Source organism: Theropithecus gelada, chromosome 14 (assembly GCF_003255815.1).
Source record: "Theropithecus gelada isolate Dixy chromosome 14, Tgel_1.0, whole genome shotgun sequence".
Taxonomy (NCBI): Eukaryota; Metazoa; Chordata; class Mammalia; order Primates; family Cercopithecidae; genus Theropithecus; species Theropithecus gelada.
The window spans coordinates 48,321,300-48,338,226 of record NC_037682.1 but is presented as its reverse complement, the minus strand read 5'-3'; the positions used below and the strand labels follow the sequence as shown (position 1 = coordinate 48,338,226).

Sequence of the window (16,927 nt, the reverse complement as noted above, 5' to 3'; positions counted from 1 at the left end):
CTTTCAGATATATAAATAGCTTTTGGAACAAAAACTATTTCTGTTGTATATATAGTGAATAGAGAGCTAAAAATACTTTAAAGATGGCTGATAGCCAAATGAATATGGGGTAGAAAACAGATGGGGAAGAGGTCATTTAAATTTCTGCATTATTTTTTCTAATGATAATCAATTTTCCTCCCACTCCCCGTCATGAACAAGGTACTCGTCTCTTCTACCCTAGGTCTACATTATGCAAATGTAGTCAAGAACATCATTCCTGGCAGGGCACGGTGGCTCATGCCTGTAATCCCAGCACTTTGGGAGGCTGAGGTAGGCGAATCATTTGCGGCCAGGAGTTTGAGACCAGCCTGGCCAACACACCAAAACCCTGTCTCTACTAAAAATACAAAAAAAAAAAAATTTGCTGGGTGGGTTGGTGCATGCCCACAGTTCCAGCTATTCCAGAGGCTGAGGCATGAGAATTGCTTGAGCATGGGTGGCAGAAGTGCAATGAGCTGAGATCACGCCATTGCACTCCAGCCTGGATGACAGAGGGAAACTCTGTCTCCAAAAGAAAAAAAAAAAAAAAAAGGACATCATTCCTTAAGAAACTGAAAAGAAAAGTTACCAATGACTGCCAAAATGTACCAAATTTTATGAAAGTCTTTACCCAATTGAAATGAATTCTACCCCAACATAAAAGCAAAACTCAAGAAAACCAAGAAAAAAAGAAAACAGACATCACTGATATTTTTCCATCCAAAATTCTACCAAATGAAGAATAACTCTCTTTAGAGATTAAAATTTCAATCATAAGTTCACCAAAGGTTCATGCAGTAAAACAAAATGGTTACATTTCCTGCATTCTATTTTGCTTTAACCTCAAAAGAAAGCATTGAAAGTTGTTTTTGTTTTTTTTTTTTTTAAAAGAACATCCACCTACTGAAGTAGTGAACTTTTAAAACAGGGAATTAGTTTTCACTTTGTGATGAATAATTTATTTTTCTCAGTTTGGTACAAAGGTCAATGTGGATTTTCTTTTCATCCCCAACCAATATTTAGTATTCAAAATTTTTCCTTCTTCCTCATTTTTCCCTGACTCACCCTGATGTTTTCACTCATGTATAAAGCTATTACCAACCAAATGTTTAATTTCTCCACTTTGATTTTCAAATATGCCTCTACCTCTAAGGACTATGTTACCTAAACCTCCATGATTGAAGATCCTCCCTCATTTGCTAAGAAGATTACTGTTGAGGATGAGTTCATCACCCCATTCCAACTATGAAATCATATAAAATGTACAAGTTGAAAATTGGCAAATTAGCAGAATTATTCAGATTCAAATAAATGAAATTCAGTTATAAGGTACACACTTACTGTTCGGGCCAGATTTTGACACATTGCACTGAAGGTCAAGAGTTGTAGTCTAATTTCTGTGTCCCATTTTCGACAGTTTTGAATATGCTCATGGCTTCCAAGGCAATGATTACTGTTAAGATATATTAATTATTCACTATTATTCTATTCAAATTAGAAATTATAAAGGTGAGGGTAAAATTTAAATTGCACCTGCATCAGAAATTGAAGAGAATGGTAAAACACAGAGACAGTTTTTAAATCAAATCTGAGCATTTAAACAGAGAAATTATTCTGTAGGAGAAGAGTCAATGTAAAAAAAAAAGAAGAGGAAGACAAAGATGAAGAAGGAAATAAGAAAAGACTAAATGCTAGATATAATAAATTACAAGGCTGGGCATGGTGGCTCACACCTATAATCCCAGCACTTTAGGAGGCCAAGGCAGGTGGATCACCTGAGGTCGAGAGTTCAAGACCAGCCTGACCAAAGGGCTGTATTTTGTAAAAACACAAAATTAGCTGGGCATGGTGGCACATGCCTGTAATCCCAGCTACTTGGGAGGCTGAGGCAGGAGAATCGCTTGAACCCGGGAGGTGGAGGTTGCGGTGAGCTGAGATCGTGCCATTGCACTCCAGCCTGGGCAACAAGAGTGAAACTCTGTCTCAAAAAAAGATATAATAAATACCTGGGTAAGAAAAAGATTCATATAACGATTATTTCAGGCAACTAAAAGGAAATCACAGCTGACTACTGTGCATAAAGTAACAGTGCATGTTACAAAAGGAAAATAGAGTCTATAATGATGTGACTATCGACTCTTTACAGTAAGAAAGACCCATTATATCACTTATTAACCAGCTGCCTGAAATTCTTCCTGTAAAGACTACAAGCTCCTTAAGGGAATACAATGTCTCACTTATCTCTGAACCCCCACCACTGTCTTAGACATGACATCTTAGACATCATATATTTGAATAAAAGTTCACTAATTCGATAAATCAATTCAATAGGACCCAACGTATTTCTGCATTATAAATTCAACTTGAAATTTTTCTAGATTAAACCATTAAAAATGAAATTGTCAAAGATGTTGCTCAGTAGTTAAATAAACTTACTTCTGCAGCACTTCCTCTTGACCGCAAACTTTCAGAACATAGCTGCCAACATCTACTTGATTCAAGTCATCATGTACCCAGCAAAGGGCTTGCATTATAATGATTTCTACAGTAGAACTCACTGTAAAAGAGTTAGTCATCATTTGCACTTTGCTCATTCATACTTACTCAAGACTGTATTACTTATAATTTAAGACAGCAGTATACAATAGAAATATAATGCAGTCCACAAATGTAGACCACACATGTAATTTCAAATTTTCTAGTTGCCACACTGAAACAAGTAAATCGAAAGAGGTGAAACTAATTTTAATAACATGTTTTATTTAACTTAACACAGTTGACCTTCTATATATGTTGGTTCTGCATCTGTGGATTCACCAATCATGGAACAAAAATATTTGAAAAGAAAAAAACTGCATCTGTACCGAATATGTACACACTTTTTCCTTGTCATTATTCATATACAATACAGTATAGCAAATATTTACATAGCATTTACATTGCATTAGGTAATATAACTAATCTAGAGGTGATTTAAAGTATACGGTAGTATTACACATTGTATGCCTGTATCAAAACATCATTTTACCCCTTCCCTTTGATGCTTTAAAGAAAGATCATATGTACCCCATAAATATATATATACCTACTATGTACCCATGCAAGTTAAAAATTTAAAAATTAAACCAAAAATAAATAAGGTATACAGAAGGATGTGTATCAGTTATACGATAATACTATGTCATATCAGGGATTTGAGCATCCTAGGATTTTGGTATCTGAAGGGGGTCCTGGAACCAATCCCCCACAGACGATATTTAGCAGTATCTAGCAAACAATGATTTAAAATGAATTACAAGAAAATGATTCACCATTTTAAATGTTTGACATTTGCCTGGTATATTTTCCAACGAAAAATAAAAATACAGCAGGCAGGTTATACTTTTGAGATGGGGTCTAACTCTCACCCTCACTGCAGTGAGCCAAGATCATGCCACTGCACTCTAGCCTGGGTGGAAGAGTGAGACTCTCTCTCAAAAAACAACAACAACAACAACAAAAACCACAAAACTTTTCCTTTAACAACTAAAAGAATAATTGTTACAGTAGCTGATGGTTTTCGGTTTCAGATTTATATTTTTTCAAAGGGCCTTCAGAAGTACAAAGCTAGAAAGAATGTATCTGAATATTAGACACATTCCTAGTCATAACCATTAAAGAATAAAAATTGCATAATTCTTAGGCCAAAGTACTGTAGAAATAAAGGATCTCATTCCTTGGTTGGAATCCTGTTAAGATAATATATATTATGAAATGCAATAAACTCTGCAAGGAAATAAAATTAGTTTGTAAAACTATAAGAAAAAAATTCCTACAGACATCTCTAGAGAGGACACCCATACCAAGTTTGGAAGAAAGGATTAAAATAAAAGAGAATTATCTTCTCCATAGAAGAACTTAGCAAGATATCTGGAATTTCAATTTCACTGACAGCTCTTTATAAGCAAGCATGCTTCCTGTCATAAAATGAAGGATAAAAATAAAGAATTAGATTATAATTAGCTTTTCTATCCAATGCTTTTGGGCCTTGGCCAAGAGCCACTGATTAACAAAAAGTTACTCAGCACTTTTCAGATAATTATCTATTTATAAAGGTAACCTGATTCCCCACTAGTTCTAACCAGAAAAGTATCCGTATGAATGACAAAAAGACACATGATAACAAAATTGGTTTATTAAAAGAATGATAATATTGATATTTTATTTATTTATTTATTTTTTTGAGATGGAGTCTCCTCTGTCGCCCAGGCTGGAGTGCAGTGGCCAGATCTCAGCTCACCGCAAGCTCCGCCTCCCGGGTTCAAGCCATTCTCCTGCCTCAGCCTCCCGAGTAGCTGGGACTACAGGCGCCCGCCACCTCGCCCGGCTAGTTTTTTGTAGTTTTTAGTAGAGAAGGGGTTCCACCGTGTTAGCCAGGATGGTCTCGATCTCCTGACCTCGTGATCCGCCCGTCTCGGCCTCCCAAAGTGCTGGGATTACAGGCTTGAGCCACCGCGCCCGGCCAATATTGATATTTTAAACATTTCCCCCTTACAGAACAAAACAAGAGGCTTGAGGAACCATAAACCTACCATCGCATGTAAAAGTAACTGGTAGCTGAAATCCTTCAATTTCAATGGAGACCTTCACACTAGCATTTTCTCCGCATATGTTTCTTTGTGCTGTGACTGGACTTAACAAATAGCCTGGGTTTGTGCGGTGATTGGTATAAGGAAATTTGGTCTTCAATCTGTTCACAAGAAAGAAGAAATTAAATTCTTTTTTAAAAAAACTTCATCTGAGGGCTCTGAACAAGGTTTTACATGTTTATAGCCACTCAGTTCTGTGTCATTGTCCAACTCAAGCAGCTCATGAAACTGCAATGAATGAACTCCTGTTGAAACTCCAAATACCAGCATTTTCCTTTTAAATAAAAGAAACCCAAGGAAAAGGAAGAGACGACCTACTGCCAGGATAGCTTTGGTAACATTATCAACACTACTCAAGCACATGCTTGGATAAATGGCATTTTAAATGAGGTCCTCTGCTTAAAAATCTTTTGCCACACAGTACAAGTACACAAAATGGTACCTGTTAAATGATTCTATAGGCAATGTAGTCCTAAAACTGTGATGGCCATGAGGATAAAATGTTTGTTGTCTTGAAAATTTTTTTTCTTCTAAGGACCTTTTTCCTACAAACGTTGTTTTTGGCTGCTAGATAACGAACAAAATACAGACAATGGTTTTTTACAGTGCTCCAAGGCCTTTCTTCCCTCAAAGTGATTTCTAAAACTTAGGGAATCGAAAGAACTGCCTGTGAAGGTATTCATAGGAGCAACACAGTTTAAAATTAAATATATGAATGTGGTGTATGGCTCGTCTCCAGCCAGCACTGCTGTTATCATAAGACAAAGACAGATTTGATAACTTCTTTACACTTGTGAGCTCTTTTAAACTGATTTTTTTCTAGAGGTTAGAAGACAGGGACCAGTCCTCCTACCTGCTTTTCATAGGGTTATGAATGGAATGAATGCTAGAAGTATTATATACTTGCTTCTGTAGAGATTAAAATAATCAGGTCACGGAAGTAGAATAAAACAGCTTGAGTTGACAGAAAAAGGTTCTGGAGAAGTAGCACATGTAAGCATTAGTGCATATCCTCTAGAGCCAAATTACCTTATATTGAATCCTGATTATACTACTTATTAGCTGTGTGAACTTATGCAAGTTATTAAATCTCCTTGTTGCTTCGGTTTTTTCTTCTATAAACTGGGGGTAATACTACTACTTACCTGATAGGGTTGTTGTGAGAATTACGTGAATTTAGTTTATAAAGCATTTAGAACAGTGCCTAGTACATGGTAAGTGCTTTAACCTTCTTGTCAAATAAATGAGTTAGTGAAGGAATAAATCTGGTTTTTGCACTGAACTCTTAAGCAACACAAAGGATCCAATATTAAAAATATAATACACCCTTTCTTTATAAATTACTCAGTCTCAAGTATTTCTTTATAGTAATACAAACACTAAGACAGATGCTCACATCAAATCAAGAAATTAATGTATGAAATGTTAGAGAATTTTTTCTACATCTAAGCAAGCTTTCAATTTTCAGAAACCGTTAAGGATGACAAAAGTAAAAGCAGAAATTTTTGATAGCTAAGAAAAGAATTTATTAGACAAAAATTCCAGTGATAAAACTTAGCTTTGTTTGAGAGGAGGAAACCTGCATTTCCCTTTCTTAAAATAAGTCCTTTCTTTTACACAACAATGTGAATGTAACTATGTCACTGAAATGTATACTTAAAACCAGTTAAAATGGTAAATTTTGTTACACATATTTTATCACAATTTAAGAAATGTTTTTATAATGGGTCCTTTTTGTATTTACTTGGTACCGTGGAAGATACCAGATCCAGAAAATACACTGATTTCCTTTTTCTGTAAAATTGATTTCTTCTAATCCATGGTTTGTTTGCTTTATAAAAATTGCCAAAAACCACAAAACACGTAAGATGTAAGATTCCTTACAATTGAGGTTTTTTTTGTGGGTTTTTTTGTAACTAAATGTTTAAACATTTAAACATACAAAATCAAATTAAACTACTAAATGAATAACTGCTGTCTGAGTAAATTATTCACTTTAAATATAGACCAGATAAGGTATTTTTATGGATACTCTAAGCCACACATCACAGTTTGATGTTCTTAAGTAACTACCTATAAAGAGTATTTAACTCTAATTTTTATTTTTTCTAAAATTTCTACTCCCCTATCACCCAAATAAAAGGCTTTGTCTGTTTAGTGTAGATCTACAGTTTAGGAAATTCAGTATCTCTATGCAGAAACAAAAATCCTTTATGGTTTATTTTTCTACTTTTGTGTGCTCAATCAGACTAAAATTCTGCACAGATAACCAAATCATACAAAATCAGAATATAAAGAGGAGAAGAGATAAAAATGAGGGTTTTGAAAGATTTCAAATGAATTAACATTATTCTATAGGAAAGTATATCAGCACTACTTAGAATAAAATTAACCAAATGCAGAGTTGAAGTCCTTGAAAACACATAGCAAGTTTTTGGGGTCAAGATACTAGTATAGGATATAAATAGTATATATATTAATATTATATGACCATAAAGCTATTCAGAAAGACAGGTTTAGAGTGTGGTTTCTCATCTTATCCTAAAGGACCACAAATAAAGTGGGACTAACTTCTACTGGTATTTAACACTATTAGAACTTTCTTGACCGGGTGCGGTAGCTCATGCCTGTAATGCCAGCACTTTGAGAGGCCGAGGTGGGCAGATCACCTGAGGTCAGGAGTTCAAGACCAGCCTGGCCAACATGGTAAAATCTTGTCTCTATTAAAAATACAAAAAAATTAGCTGAGCATGGTGACACATGCCTATAGTCCTAGCTACTCAGGAGGCTGAGGCAGGAGAATAGCTTGAACCCAGGAGGCAGTGAACCGAGATCGCACCACTGCACTCCACCCTGGGCAACAAGAGTGAAAACTCCGTCTCAAAAAAAAAAAAAAAAAAACATTTTCAGCACCTGTAACTAGTAGATATAGCAAGCTTTGTCAATTACGATAGGTGTAAAACGAAAAAAATAAAGAAATAAGACAAAAACTCAATAATAAAGTAGTCCTGAATCAATGTATTACAGAACCTTAAACTGAAAGAGATCTTTGAAATCACTAGTCCAACTCTTTAATTTCACAGATGAGAAACAACAACAAGAACCAATACCTAGAACTGCTAATAAATTCCAAGTCTGTTTTGTATTTTATCTTAACTATAAACAAATATCATTCTGACAGCCTGACACTAATTTCACAGCTGAATTTAAACGAATAATTTTTGGAGATCTCAAAAAGCAAAGAACTGGCTCTCTAATTAAAAGCCTAAAATTTGTTTTAAAAATCCGCTGCAAAATGAGCATACGGGAAAAAATAGAGCCACTAATTTCATAGTACATCTCCTCACCTCAATCTCCATGGTCACCACAGGGGAACAAGAGAAGTTCCTAGAACATGGCTTCAAAAACACCAGTACTTTTTACTGCTCTAATATTTGTTACAATCATAGTCTACTAATGAAAATAAAATTACAAAAAGAACTCATTCTCTCTTTAGTCCATTTGCAGTTTTGTACCACATAAATGTGTGTGTGTGTGTGTGTGTGTGTGTGTGTGTGTGTGTAAACAAAAACAATCATTTTCAATTAGTGGCAGAGTTTGTATAAATAGCTCTATGATTCAAATGGGAGACAAAAGGTAGGTCTCAGCTACCTAACTTCTCAACTTACAAAGTTTAAATGTAGTAGTTACTTAACATGGCCTAACAGAAAAATACAAGGCCTGTTTGGGGAGAGTAACCTTTGCCAAGAAAAAGTGACTCTACGGATAATATTTTTTTTCCTAAGGTATTCTGAAGAAAAGAAATGCTGGTTAAAAGGTAACATAAAGGAAGACAGAGTTTTAATAAAATATCACCAATCGTCCAGAAAATCTCATTAAATATTAAGTTCTTTAACATTAAAATAATGTACATATTCAAAAATGTTCTGGGAACCCCAAATCCTGCTATGCTTAAAGCAGACCACACTGAAGACAATGCTGGATTCAGAAAAAAATCTCTCAGTGGTGATCTACTTCCCTTTTTTAGATAACAGATCTCTCATCCTCTTGGCCACAAGGATTGTTGTTCCACTCTTCCCTCCTGTGGGATTTTCCTATCTGGCTAGCGCTAAGGGGACTCCTTTTTCTTCTCTGCTACTGAGACCATTCAATTGCATGGAGGAAAGGCAGAGGAAGAAAAGTGAGGAAGGAGAAGGAAAGGAAAGGGAGTGGACAAGGTGAATCGAAGGAAGGAGGGATGATTTATAGTAATGAATTCCTGAATCTTGCTGTTAATGAACTCTGCCCCATCCTTCCTCTATCTGCTATTTGGGTTGTGAACATGACCCTTTTTAAGTTCAAGATGGGTTTTAGCACTTGTAACAGAAGTCATGACTAATATAGTGATATAATGGGAAGAAAACATGCTTAACCAGAAGCAAAAGAGACTTGGTTCTATTATTGATATTACTGACTAGCCAAGTAAACTTTGTTAGGTTACTTCTCTGAGTCTCAGTTTCCTCACCTATAATGAATATTAGACACATTTAAGATTGAGAGAACATTCTATAAATGTGTTTCTCTAAACTTCAGAAATATATTTGCTCTTCTAAACTTGCCTGTTATAATATCATCTCTTCAATGTGTAAGACAGTATTTTGAATGCTAGAAAGTTTACAGCAAAATTAAGTCTAAGACAAAAGTAGGTATTTTTTAAGTGTACTGAAATTTACAGGTAAGTCATATTTTTTACTGGTTATTATAGTATCAGAAGTCTACTGTCTGACCTCAACTTTTTCTTCCAAATATTAAGAAATCTAACAGGTGAAGACATAAGTTCAACTGTAGTTTGTGGTAACGTGCCAATTAACTCTGACTTGAAATTTTAGCCACAAGAAGAAAATAATTAAAATTTTTAAAATTTTATCATTATTAGCACTAAACTGGTTTTCAAGTCAATTTTTCAAACGAACATTTATAAAGAAAAATTCCTTACTTTGTAATGGATCGACAAAAAGCTGCCATCTCCTCATTCTGTACTTCAACTTCTTGAAGAAGAGAACTTCCAGTTGGCAAATTACTGGTCCCATTTGGGTCTTTCTGTAACTAAAAGAGTGTTTTTATCTTAACAGTGGAAGATCCACAAAATGCTACATAGCAGCACAGCACAAACACATTTTTATGAAAATATGTACAAAGCTATGGAAGTAAATCATATCAATAACAAATTTTTAAATTATATATTTCTATCTTTGTAAAAGTAATGTCAACTAAGCCTGATTTTAGTTCATTGGTTTTACTTGATCAGTAGTAGAAACAGGATGTACTAGAGTAAGAATGGAAAGACAAAGACCTTTCCATTCCAAATATTCCTAAAATAGACACTTTAGAAATTTTACAACTAAATGAAATTAAAGGACTCTCTGTTTTAAGAAAATGAAGAGATCAAGCCCATTTACGACTCTTCTAATCAGTCAGAAATTCTGTATATTCAACTAGGCCCCAAATTCCAAGAAAGAAGATGGTTTTTTATGTAAGAGAATGGGCATTTTCTAGGTTAATAAATGTATACAAACATCCTCACAATCCCTCAAAAGTTAAGTTTACGTCTGGTCAAAAACTGTTTACAGCTTTCAGGGAGATCAATTCACCACCCAAGCATAGCCCAACAGCAGAGTCCATTGAGAGTGTTTTGACACTACATAAAAACACTTGATTTGGGGCAAATTTCAAATATAAATTCTCTTTAAAATTAGAATTGGAACATTCTCAATTCAAAATTCAGTGAGAACAAAGTGCATACATTTCAAGAGCTATAACACTTTTCAGTGACTATGGCACACAAAAAGATTATTCTTTTTTTTTTTTGAGACAAGGACTCATTCTGTCGCCTAGGCTACAGTGCAGTTGCTCAACAATGGCTCACTGCAGCTTTGACCTCCTGAGGTCATGTGATCCACCTCAGCCTCCCAAATAGCTGGGACTACAGGTATAGGCCACCCCACCTGGCTAATTTTTGTATTTTTTGTAGAGTCGGGGTTTTACCATGTTGCCCAGGATGATCTCAATCTCCTGGGCTCAAGCAAGCAATCTGCCTGCCTCAGCACACAAGATGATTCTGTGTGAGAAAATTAAACTGAAAATTTAGGTCAACAATTCCTTTATGAGTTTCCTTCCTTTAAAACATGTCAGAGCCCTTTCTGCTAGAATGTGATATACACACTTGGAGAAAAAAATAAATACTTCGAGTTCTACAAAAGCACAACTAAAAAGTAACAAGTCTCCTGGGGAAAAGAGAGTTAAGGTGGACTACTGAATATCAATGTAGCCAGGTGTGGTATTGCACACTTGTAGTCCCAGGTACCCAGGAGGCTAAATTAAGAGGGTCAGTTGCATCCAGAAGTTTGAAGCCAGTGCAAGCAATACAGTGAAACTCCATCTCTCTAAAAATAAAAATAATTTTTTTATATCAACATAACTCTGTAATCAAAGCCCTAACTCAAACAATAACAGGTTCTTATAAAAATAATTGCACAGTTAAATGTCTGCTCCCATTTGCATCTAGCATTACATCCTTTGAAGCCTAAAACTCTGGGGCTCTTGTTTCCTCATTTGAGATATGAATTCTTCAGGACATATGCTTCTAGTCAACAATAATTGCAATGAAGTTAAAAGCACAGTACCACTGTGGGAGGCCGAGGCAGGTGGATCACCTGAGGTCAGGAGTTCAAGACCAGCCTGGCCAACATGGTGAAACCTTGTCTCTACTAAAAATACAAAAATTAGCCAGGCGTGGTGGCAGGCACTTGTAATTCAAACTACTCAGGAGGCTGAAGCGGGAGAACTGATTGAACCTGGGAGGCAGAGGTTGCAGTGAGCCGAGATCGCACCACTGCACTCCAGCCTGGGTGACAAAGTGAGACTCTCTGTCTCAAAAAAAAAATTCAAAGAGAAATGTTTTTGCAGCTTCTTGGTCTGCAAACATTGTTACACCTGACAGATTAATACTGTGGAATGTGAAACTGTTCCTGAAGCCACTCATTTTCACTAATAAGAGGACACTTCTGCAGAATTCTCAGTGTTTTCCTTATATCTTCATAGTGCTAAAGCTTTCTCTTAGGTTGTGAGAAGTTTCTGATTATTTCAAAAAGTTAATATGCTGGGAAAGATTACGTCTGAACTAATGCTATTTCCCCATTATACTGACATCAGTCTCATAGCTACCTATCACACATCAATCAGTTTGTATTACAGAAGCAACCACTACGAGAGACTATATTACTCTAAAGAATGGGATTTGATATTTCCTAGCAAATCCTCTGGTTTCACACTCCAAATCTGCCACAATCTAATCCAATCTTATTTCCCAGAACTTCCCTAAAGATTTCTATGTTCCAGTTAGCTTGAATCATATCCTGTTCCTATAAAACACAAATCAAGCTATCTTGCCTCTGGACCTTTCCCTTCACCTTCCTCTTAAACTTCCTTCACCACATTCGTCAAAAATCTATTAATTTTTAAAGGTCCAACTGAATGCAACTTCATCAGCAATGCCCTTCATGATTACTCAGTATGAAGGAATTCTTCCCCCCATACTTCTAAGTACTTAGTCTGAACCAAACATCGTATTATTAAATCCTGTTTTATATTTGTCCTAATGTGAAAGCTCCTTGAGAACACAAATAGCATTTTGTTGAATTTTGTATTTTTGTATCCAGTTTAGAAGCATTCAGTCATTAGTTCAATGTGAACTTTTGCTCCCCCCAAAACAAGTTAAAATTCACTTACATATAACCAATGAATCTATCATAGAAATCATAAAACATTTAAAAATATAAGACAATATGTAGTTCCTTCAATAACCTTCCGAAAAGAGTAGCAGTCATTTTCATTAGTATTTGATTCTATAAAATCAGCCTTTTCTAGGCTGGGCACAATGGTTCACACCTATAATCCCAGCACTTTGGGAAGCCAAGGCAGGAGGATCACTTGAGCACAGGTCCTTGACCAGCCTGGGCATCATAGTGAGACCCTGTCTCTATAAAAGTTTCTTCAAAAAATAGCTGAGTGTGGTGGCATGTGCCTTTAGTCCCAGCTACTAGGGAGGCTGAAGTGGGAAAATCATTTGAATCCTGGAGTTTGAGGCTGCAGTAAGCCATGACTGCATTCTGTACTCCAGCCTGGGTGGCAGAATGAGACCCTGTCTCCATGGGCACAATGGTTCACACATACCAAACAAACAAAAAAATCTAAAACTAAAAAATTAAAAAATATATATTTTTAAATATTTAATTTATATTTTTAAATATATACATTTGGGCCAGGAGCGGTGGCTCATGCCTGTAAGCCCAGAATTTTGGGAGGCTGAGGCGGACAGATCACCTGAGGTTAGGAGTTCCAGACCAGCCTGACGCACATGGAGAAAGCCTGTCTCTACTAAAAATGCAAAATAAGCCAGGCCTGGTGGCACATGCCTGTAATCCCAGCTACTTGGGAGGCAGAGGCAGGAGAATCGCTTGAACCCAGGAGGCGGAGGTTACGGTGAGCTGAGATCGCGCCATTGCACTCCAGCCTGGGCAACAAAACCGAGACTCCATCTCAAAAAAAAAAAAAAAATACACACACACACACACACACAATATATATATATAAAATACGTATGTATATATAATATATACTTAGTATATATAATATAAATATATCTAGGAGCACTCATTCATTTATAAACTTATTTATCAAAAAAAGCTCTATTAGGTGGGAACTATTATTACTCCCATTTTATGAAAAAAATGAGGCACAGATAAGTTAATTAACTCACAAGGTCATACAGATAATACAGGCAGAGTGTGAATTTCAACCCAGGCAGTCTGGCTTCAATGTCACATGCTTAATCACCATGCTAATCTGTCTCTCAAAAGAATATCCTTAAAAATCCCTAGAAACACAATGTGAAAAACAACATTGTGACCTTTGTGGGAGCAGTGCTGGGAAAACCTAAAGCTTTGCTGCACCTAAGAATCATCTTTCCCTGAAGAACTGTTCTTCATGTTTTACTTATTTTAAAAACAGATTCTGAATCTCCTTAGGTGGCATTTTAAGATTTTAAAAAAATAATAATTGTTGTATTTTTTGCTGTGTCTCTCATGAATTAGGTCCTTCCTTTTATTCAAGTTATGAGTTTGAATTAACAAAAACTAAATATAATAATTATCTAGTCATATATCAAGGTAATAATAGAATCCGGAAAGTTAACTCAAATGTTTTGTCTGTAAAGGGTAAAAAATAGCTAGGCTGCCAATATTTCACCTCAAACATTAACATTAACAGTTTTGGATTTTTCCCTCTGCTCTCTCTGGAATAAAAAATACATATATTTTACACATATTCCCTTAACCCATACTCCCACCCCACCTCCAAACTCCACACAAACAAACCAAAGCATCAAATCATCTCTTTTCTCCATTGATCTTGCACAGACTTTTCTTCTGTGGCACTCAAGACTTTCTATTTTGTACTGCATTTACACACATTCACATCTTGTCTCCCCTTTCTAGCTCAAGTTCTTTAATGGTGAAGTCTACAAATGATTAATGTGTGCAGTCCTCACATTGCATAACCATACACACTTTTTAACAAATGAAAGAGATATATGATAATCAATAAGAAAACACCGCCAATGCATTAGCCAATACGTGGAACAAAGAAAGAAGTTTGCACGGGAAGATACAAAGTTCTCTAGCAAATATGTTGTGTTAGAAAACCCATATAGATGATAGGTCATCGTCTAGAAATGTTCTACTCCAGAAATATTCTATTCCAGAGCTAGAGACAAAGATTTAGGGATCATCCAATTTCTGTAATTTTTTACAGGGAACTCTGTCTCTCTCTCTCTGTTAACTGCTGTCAGCATCCATCAGGATCACTGAGAGAGCAAATTCTCAGTCAGCAGTCTTTGGGTCAAGCTCCATTAAGAGGAAACAGTCTCTCTGGGAAGCTAAGGGAGACATAAGGGCCCGTATCTGTGAGGCACAGAACTGGGACATCTCTTTATTTTCATATATATGGAAAGGCTTATGCAATTATGAGCTGACAAGTCTCCAGATCTGCAGTTGGCAAGCTGGAGACAAAGGAGAGCAATGGTGTAGTTGCAAAACCCAGGAAGGGCCAATGCTTCCATTTTAGTCCAAAGGCAGGAAAAAAATCGATGTTCCAGCTTGAAGGCAGTCAGGCAGGAGGAGTTTCCCCTTTACTTTTGGGAGGGTCATTCTTCAACTAATCGGATGAGGCTCACTCACATTAAGCAGGGAATTTGCTTTATCCAGCTGACCAATTCAAACATTAATCTGACCCAAAAACACACTCACAGACATACCCAGAATAATGTCTGATCAGATATCTGGACACCCCCCACGGCCTAGTCAAGCTGAAACATAAAATTAACCATCACAGCATCTCCATCATAGACAGCCAAGGAGTCACATTACTATAAGGGTCTAGATCAGTAGCTTTCAATCTAAGTACATTGGAGCCTCAAGAATAAAGCACTGACCAAGGGAAAACAAGTAAAGCATTATTAAAGACAACCAAGAACAAAACCTTTGGAGGAATGCCTATGTTTAAAGGCTAGACAAAGAAAAAGGAGTCAAAAATCACAGGAAGGGCCGGGCGCAGTGGCTCAAGCCTGTAATCCCAGCACTTTGGGAGGCCGAGACGGGCGGATCACGAGGTCAGGAGATCGAGACCATCCTGGCTAACATGGTGAAACCCCGTCTCTACTAAAAAAATACAAAAAACTAGCCGGGCGAGGTGGCGGGCGCCTGTAGTCCCAGCTACTCGGGAGGCTGAGGCAGGAGAATGGCGGGAACCCGGGAGGCGGAGCTTGCAGTGAGCTGAGATCCGGCCACTGCACTCCAGCCTGGGCGACAGAGTGAGACTCCGTCTCAAAAAAAAAAAAAAAAAAAATCACAGGAAGAAAAATAGGAAGTAGATTTACCCAGGGCAACAGAAGTTTCAAGAAAAGGATGTAGTAAATTTTTTTTAAATAAGCAAAAGGGCTAAATGGTGAATATGGTCAAGGGATTGGCAATTCTATAACATAATGAGAATAAGAGGAGGAGAGCAAGAGACTGGAAAGGCAGTGAGTACAAATTCCTTTTTAAAGAGTAATTACTTTAAGGACAGGTGTGGTAGCTCCTATCTGTAATCCTAGCACTTTGGGAGGCAGGTGGATAGCTCTAGTCCAGGAGATGGAAACCAGCCTAGGCAACATAGTGAAACCCATCTCTACACAATATACAAAACTTAGCTAGGTAGGATGGCATGCCCCTGTAGTCCCAGCTACTCAGGAGGCTGAGGCAGGAGGATGGCTTGAGCCCAGGAGACAGAGGTTGCAGTGAGACCAGGTTGTGTCACTGCACTCTAGCCTGGATGACAGAGCAAGACTCTGCCTTAATAAAACAAAACAACAAAAAAAACCAAACAAACAGTAATAACTTTGGGGAAGATAGGAACAAACAGGAACAAGAAAAAGAGTTAAGTTTTGGCAAAGGGAAGGAACATCTCTTCTTTTCAAACCAAAAAGATGAGAGAAATGTGAAGTGAGCAGTTCACACATGGATGGCCTTGACCTCGATTTAAAAGAAAAAAAAGGTAGAGAATTGGCAGAGTAAGTCTGGAGGTTTAAGGAAAGTGGTGGAGGTTTAAAACAATTCACAAAAATTTATCAATAAATACTCTGTAAAGTAGTTACAAGAATATGGGGAAGATTTATACCTATACAAGTTCAAGGTTCATGTCATTATTACCCAGAAATTATATGGAATACACCACCAAGTTTTCAATAAATACACTTTAAACATTAAATACATGTTACTTTTCAGAAGAAAGTTGGTTACATCCTTATTTGGACTTTTTCTCCCCCCAAAGAAACTTATCTGTATTGTTCAAATACACTCAGCCAGAGCAAGAAAATCACATGTCGTTTAACCTTCCCTCTTCTTTAAAATTAATCATAGATGCTTTGCCAACGGGGAAATGTTTATAATGTTAATACAATTAACTTTTAGAAAGAGTTTACAACCACAGAACTTTGCAAAGCCAATTCTATGAAAATAATTCGATCCATTACTAAAATTCTTTGAAATCTGCTCAAGGTATTTAAATTCATAGCTATTAACTAAAAGCCTGATTTAAACTTAAATTGCCAGAAGACACAGTTTTAAGTATTATGTCTTTTACTGGTTTTGGTCACAAAAAAATTGGAACTAAAGTATTTAGAGTATTATTAATAAAACAAAGGA

At 36.4% G+C, this 16,927-nt stretch overlaps 1 protein-coding gene across 2 annotated transcripts in view; it reads right to left on the bottom strand.

Moving 5' to 3' along the window:
- PIK3C2A (phosphatidylinositol-4-phosphate 3-kinase catalytic subunit type 2 alpha) overlaps nt 1–16,927 on the bottom strand; it is a 116,313-nt gene that overhangs the window by 54,292 nt on the left and 45,094 nt on the right. The window contains exons 3-6 of one of the 2 annotated variants that reach the window (XM_025355879.1): nt 9,625–9,734; nt 4,593–4,750; nt 2,458–2,578; nt 1,363–1,474 (exon numbers count right to left, since the gene is read on the bottom strand). In XM_025355879.1, the coding sequence (XP_025211664.1) occupies nt 1,363–1,474; nt 2,458–2,578; nt 4,593–4,750; nt 9,625–9,734 (501 nt within the window). The remainder of the gene's footprint in view (nt 1–1,362; nt 1,475–2,457; nt 2,579–4,592; nt 4,751–9,624; nt 9,735–16,927) is intronic. The other variant, XM_025355880.1, reaches the window with a different exon arrangement.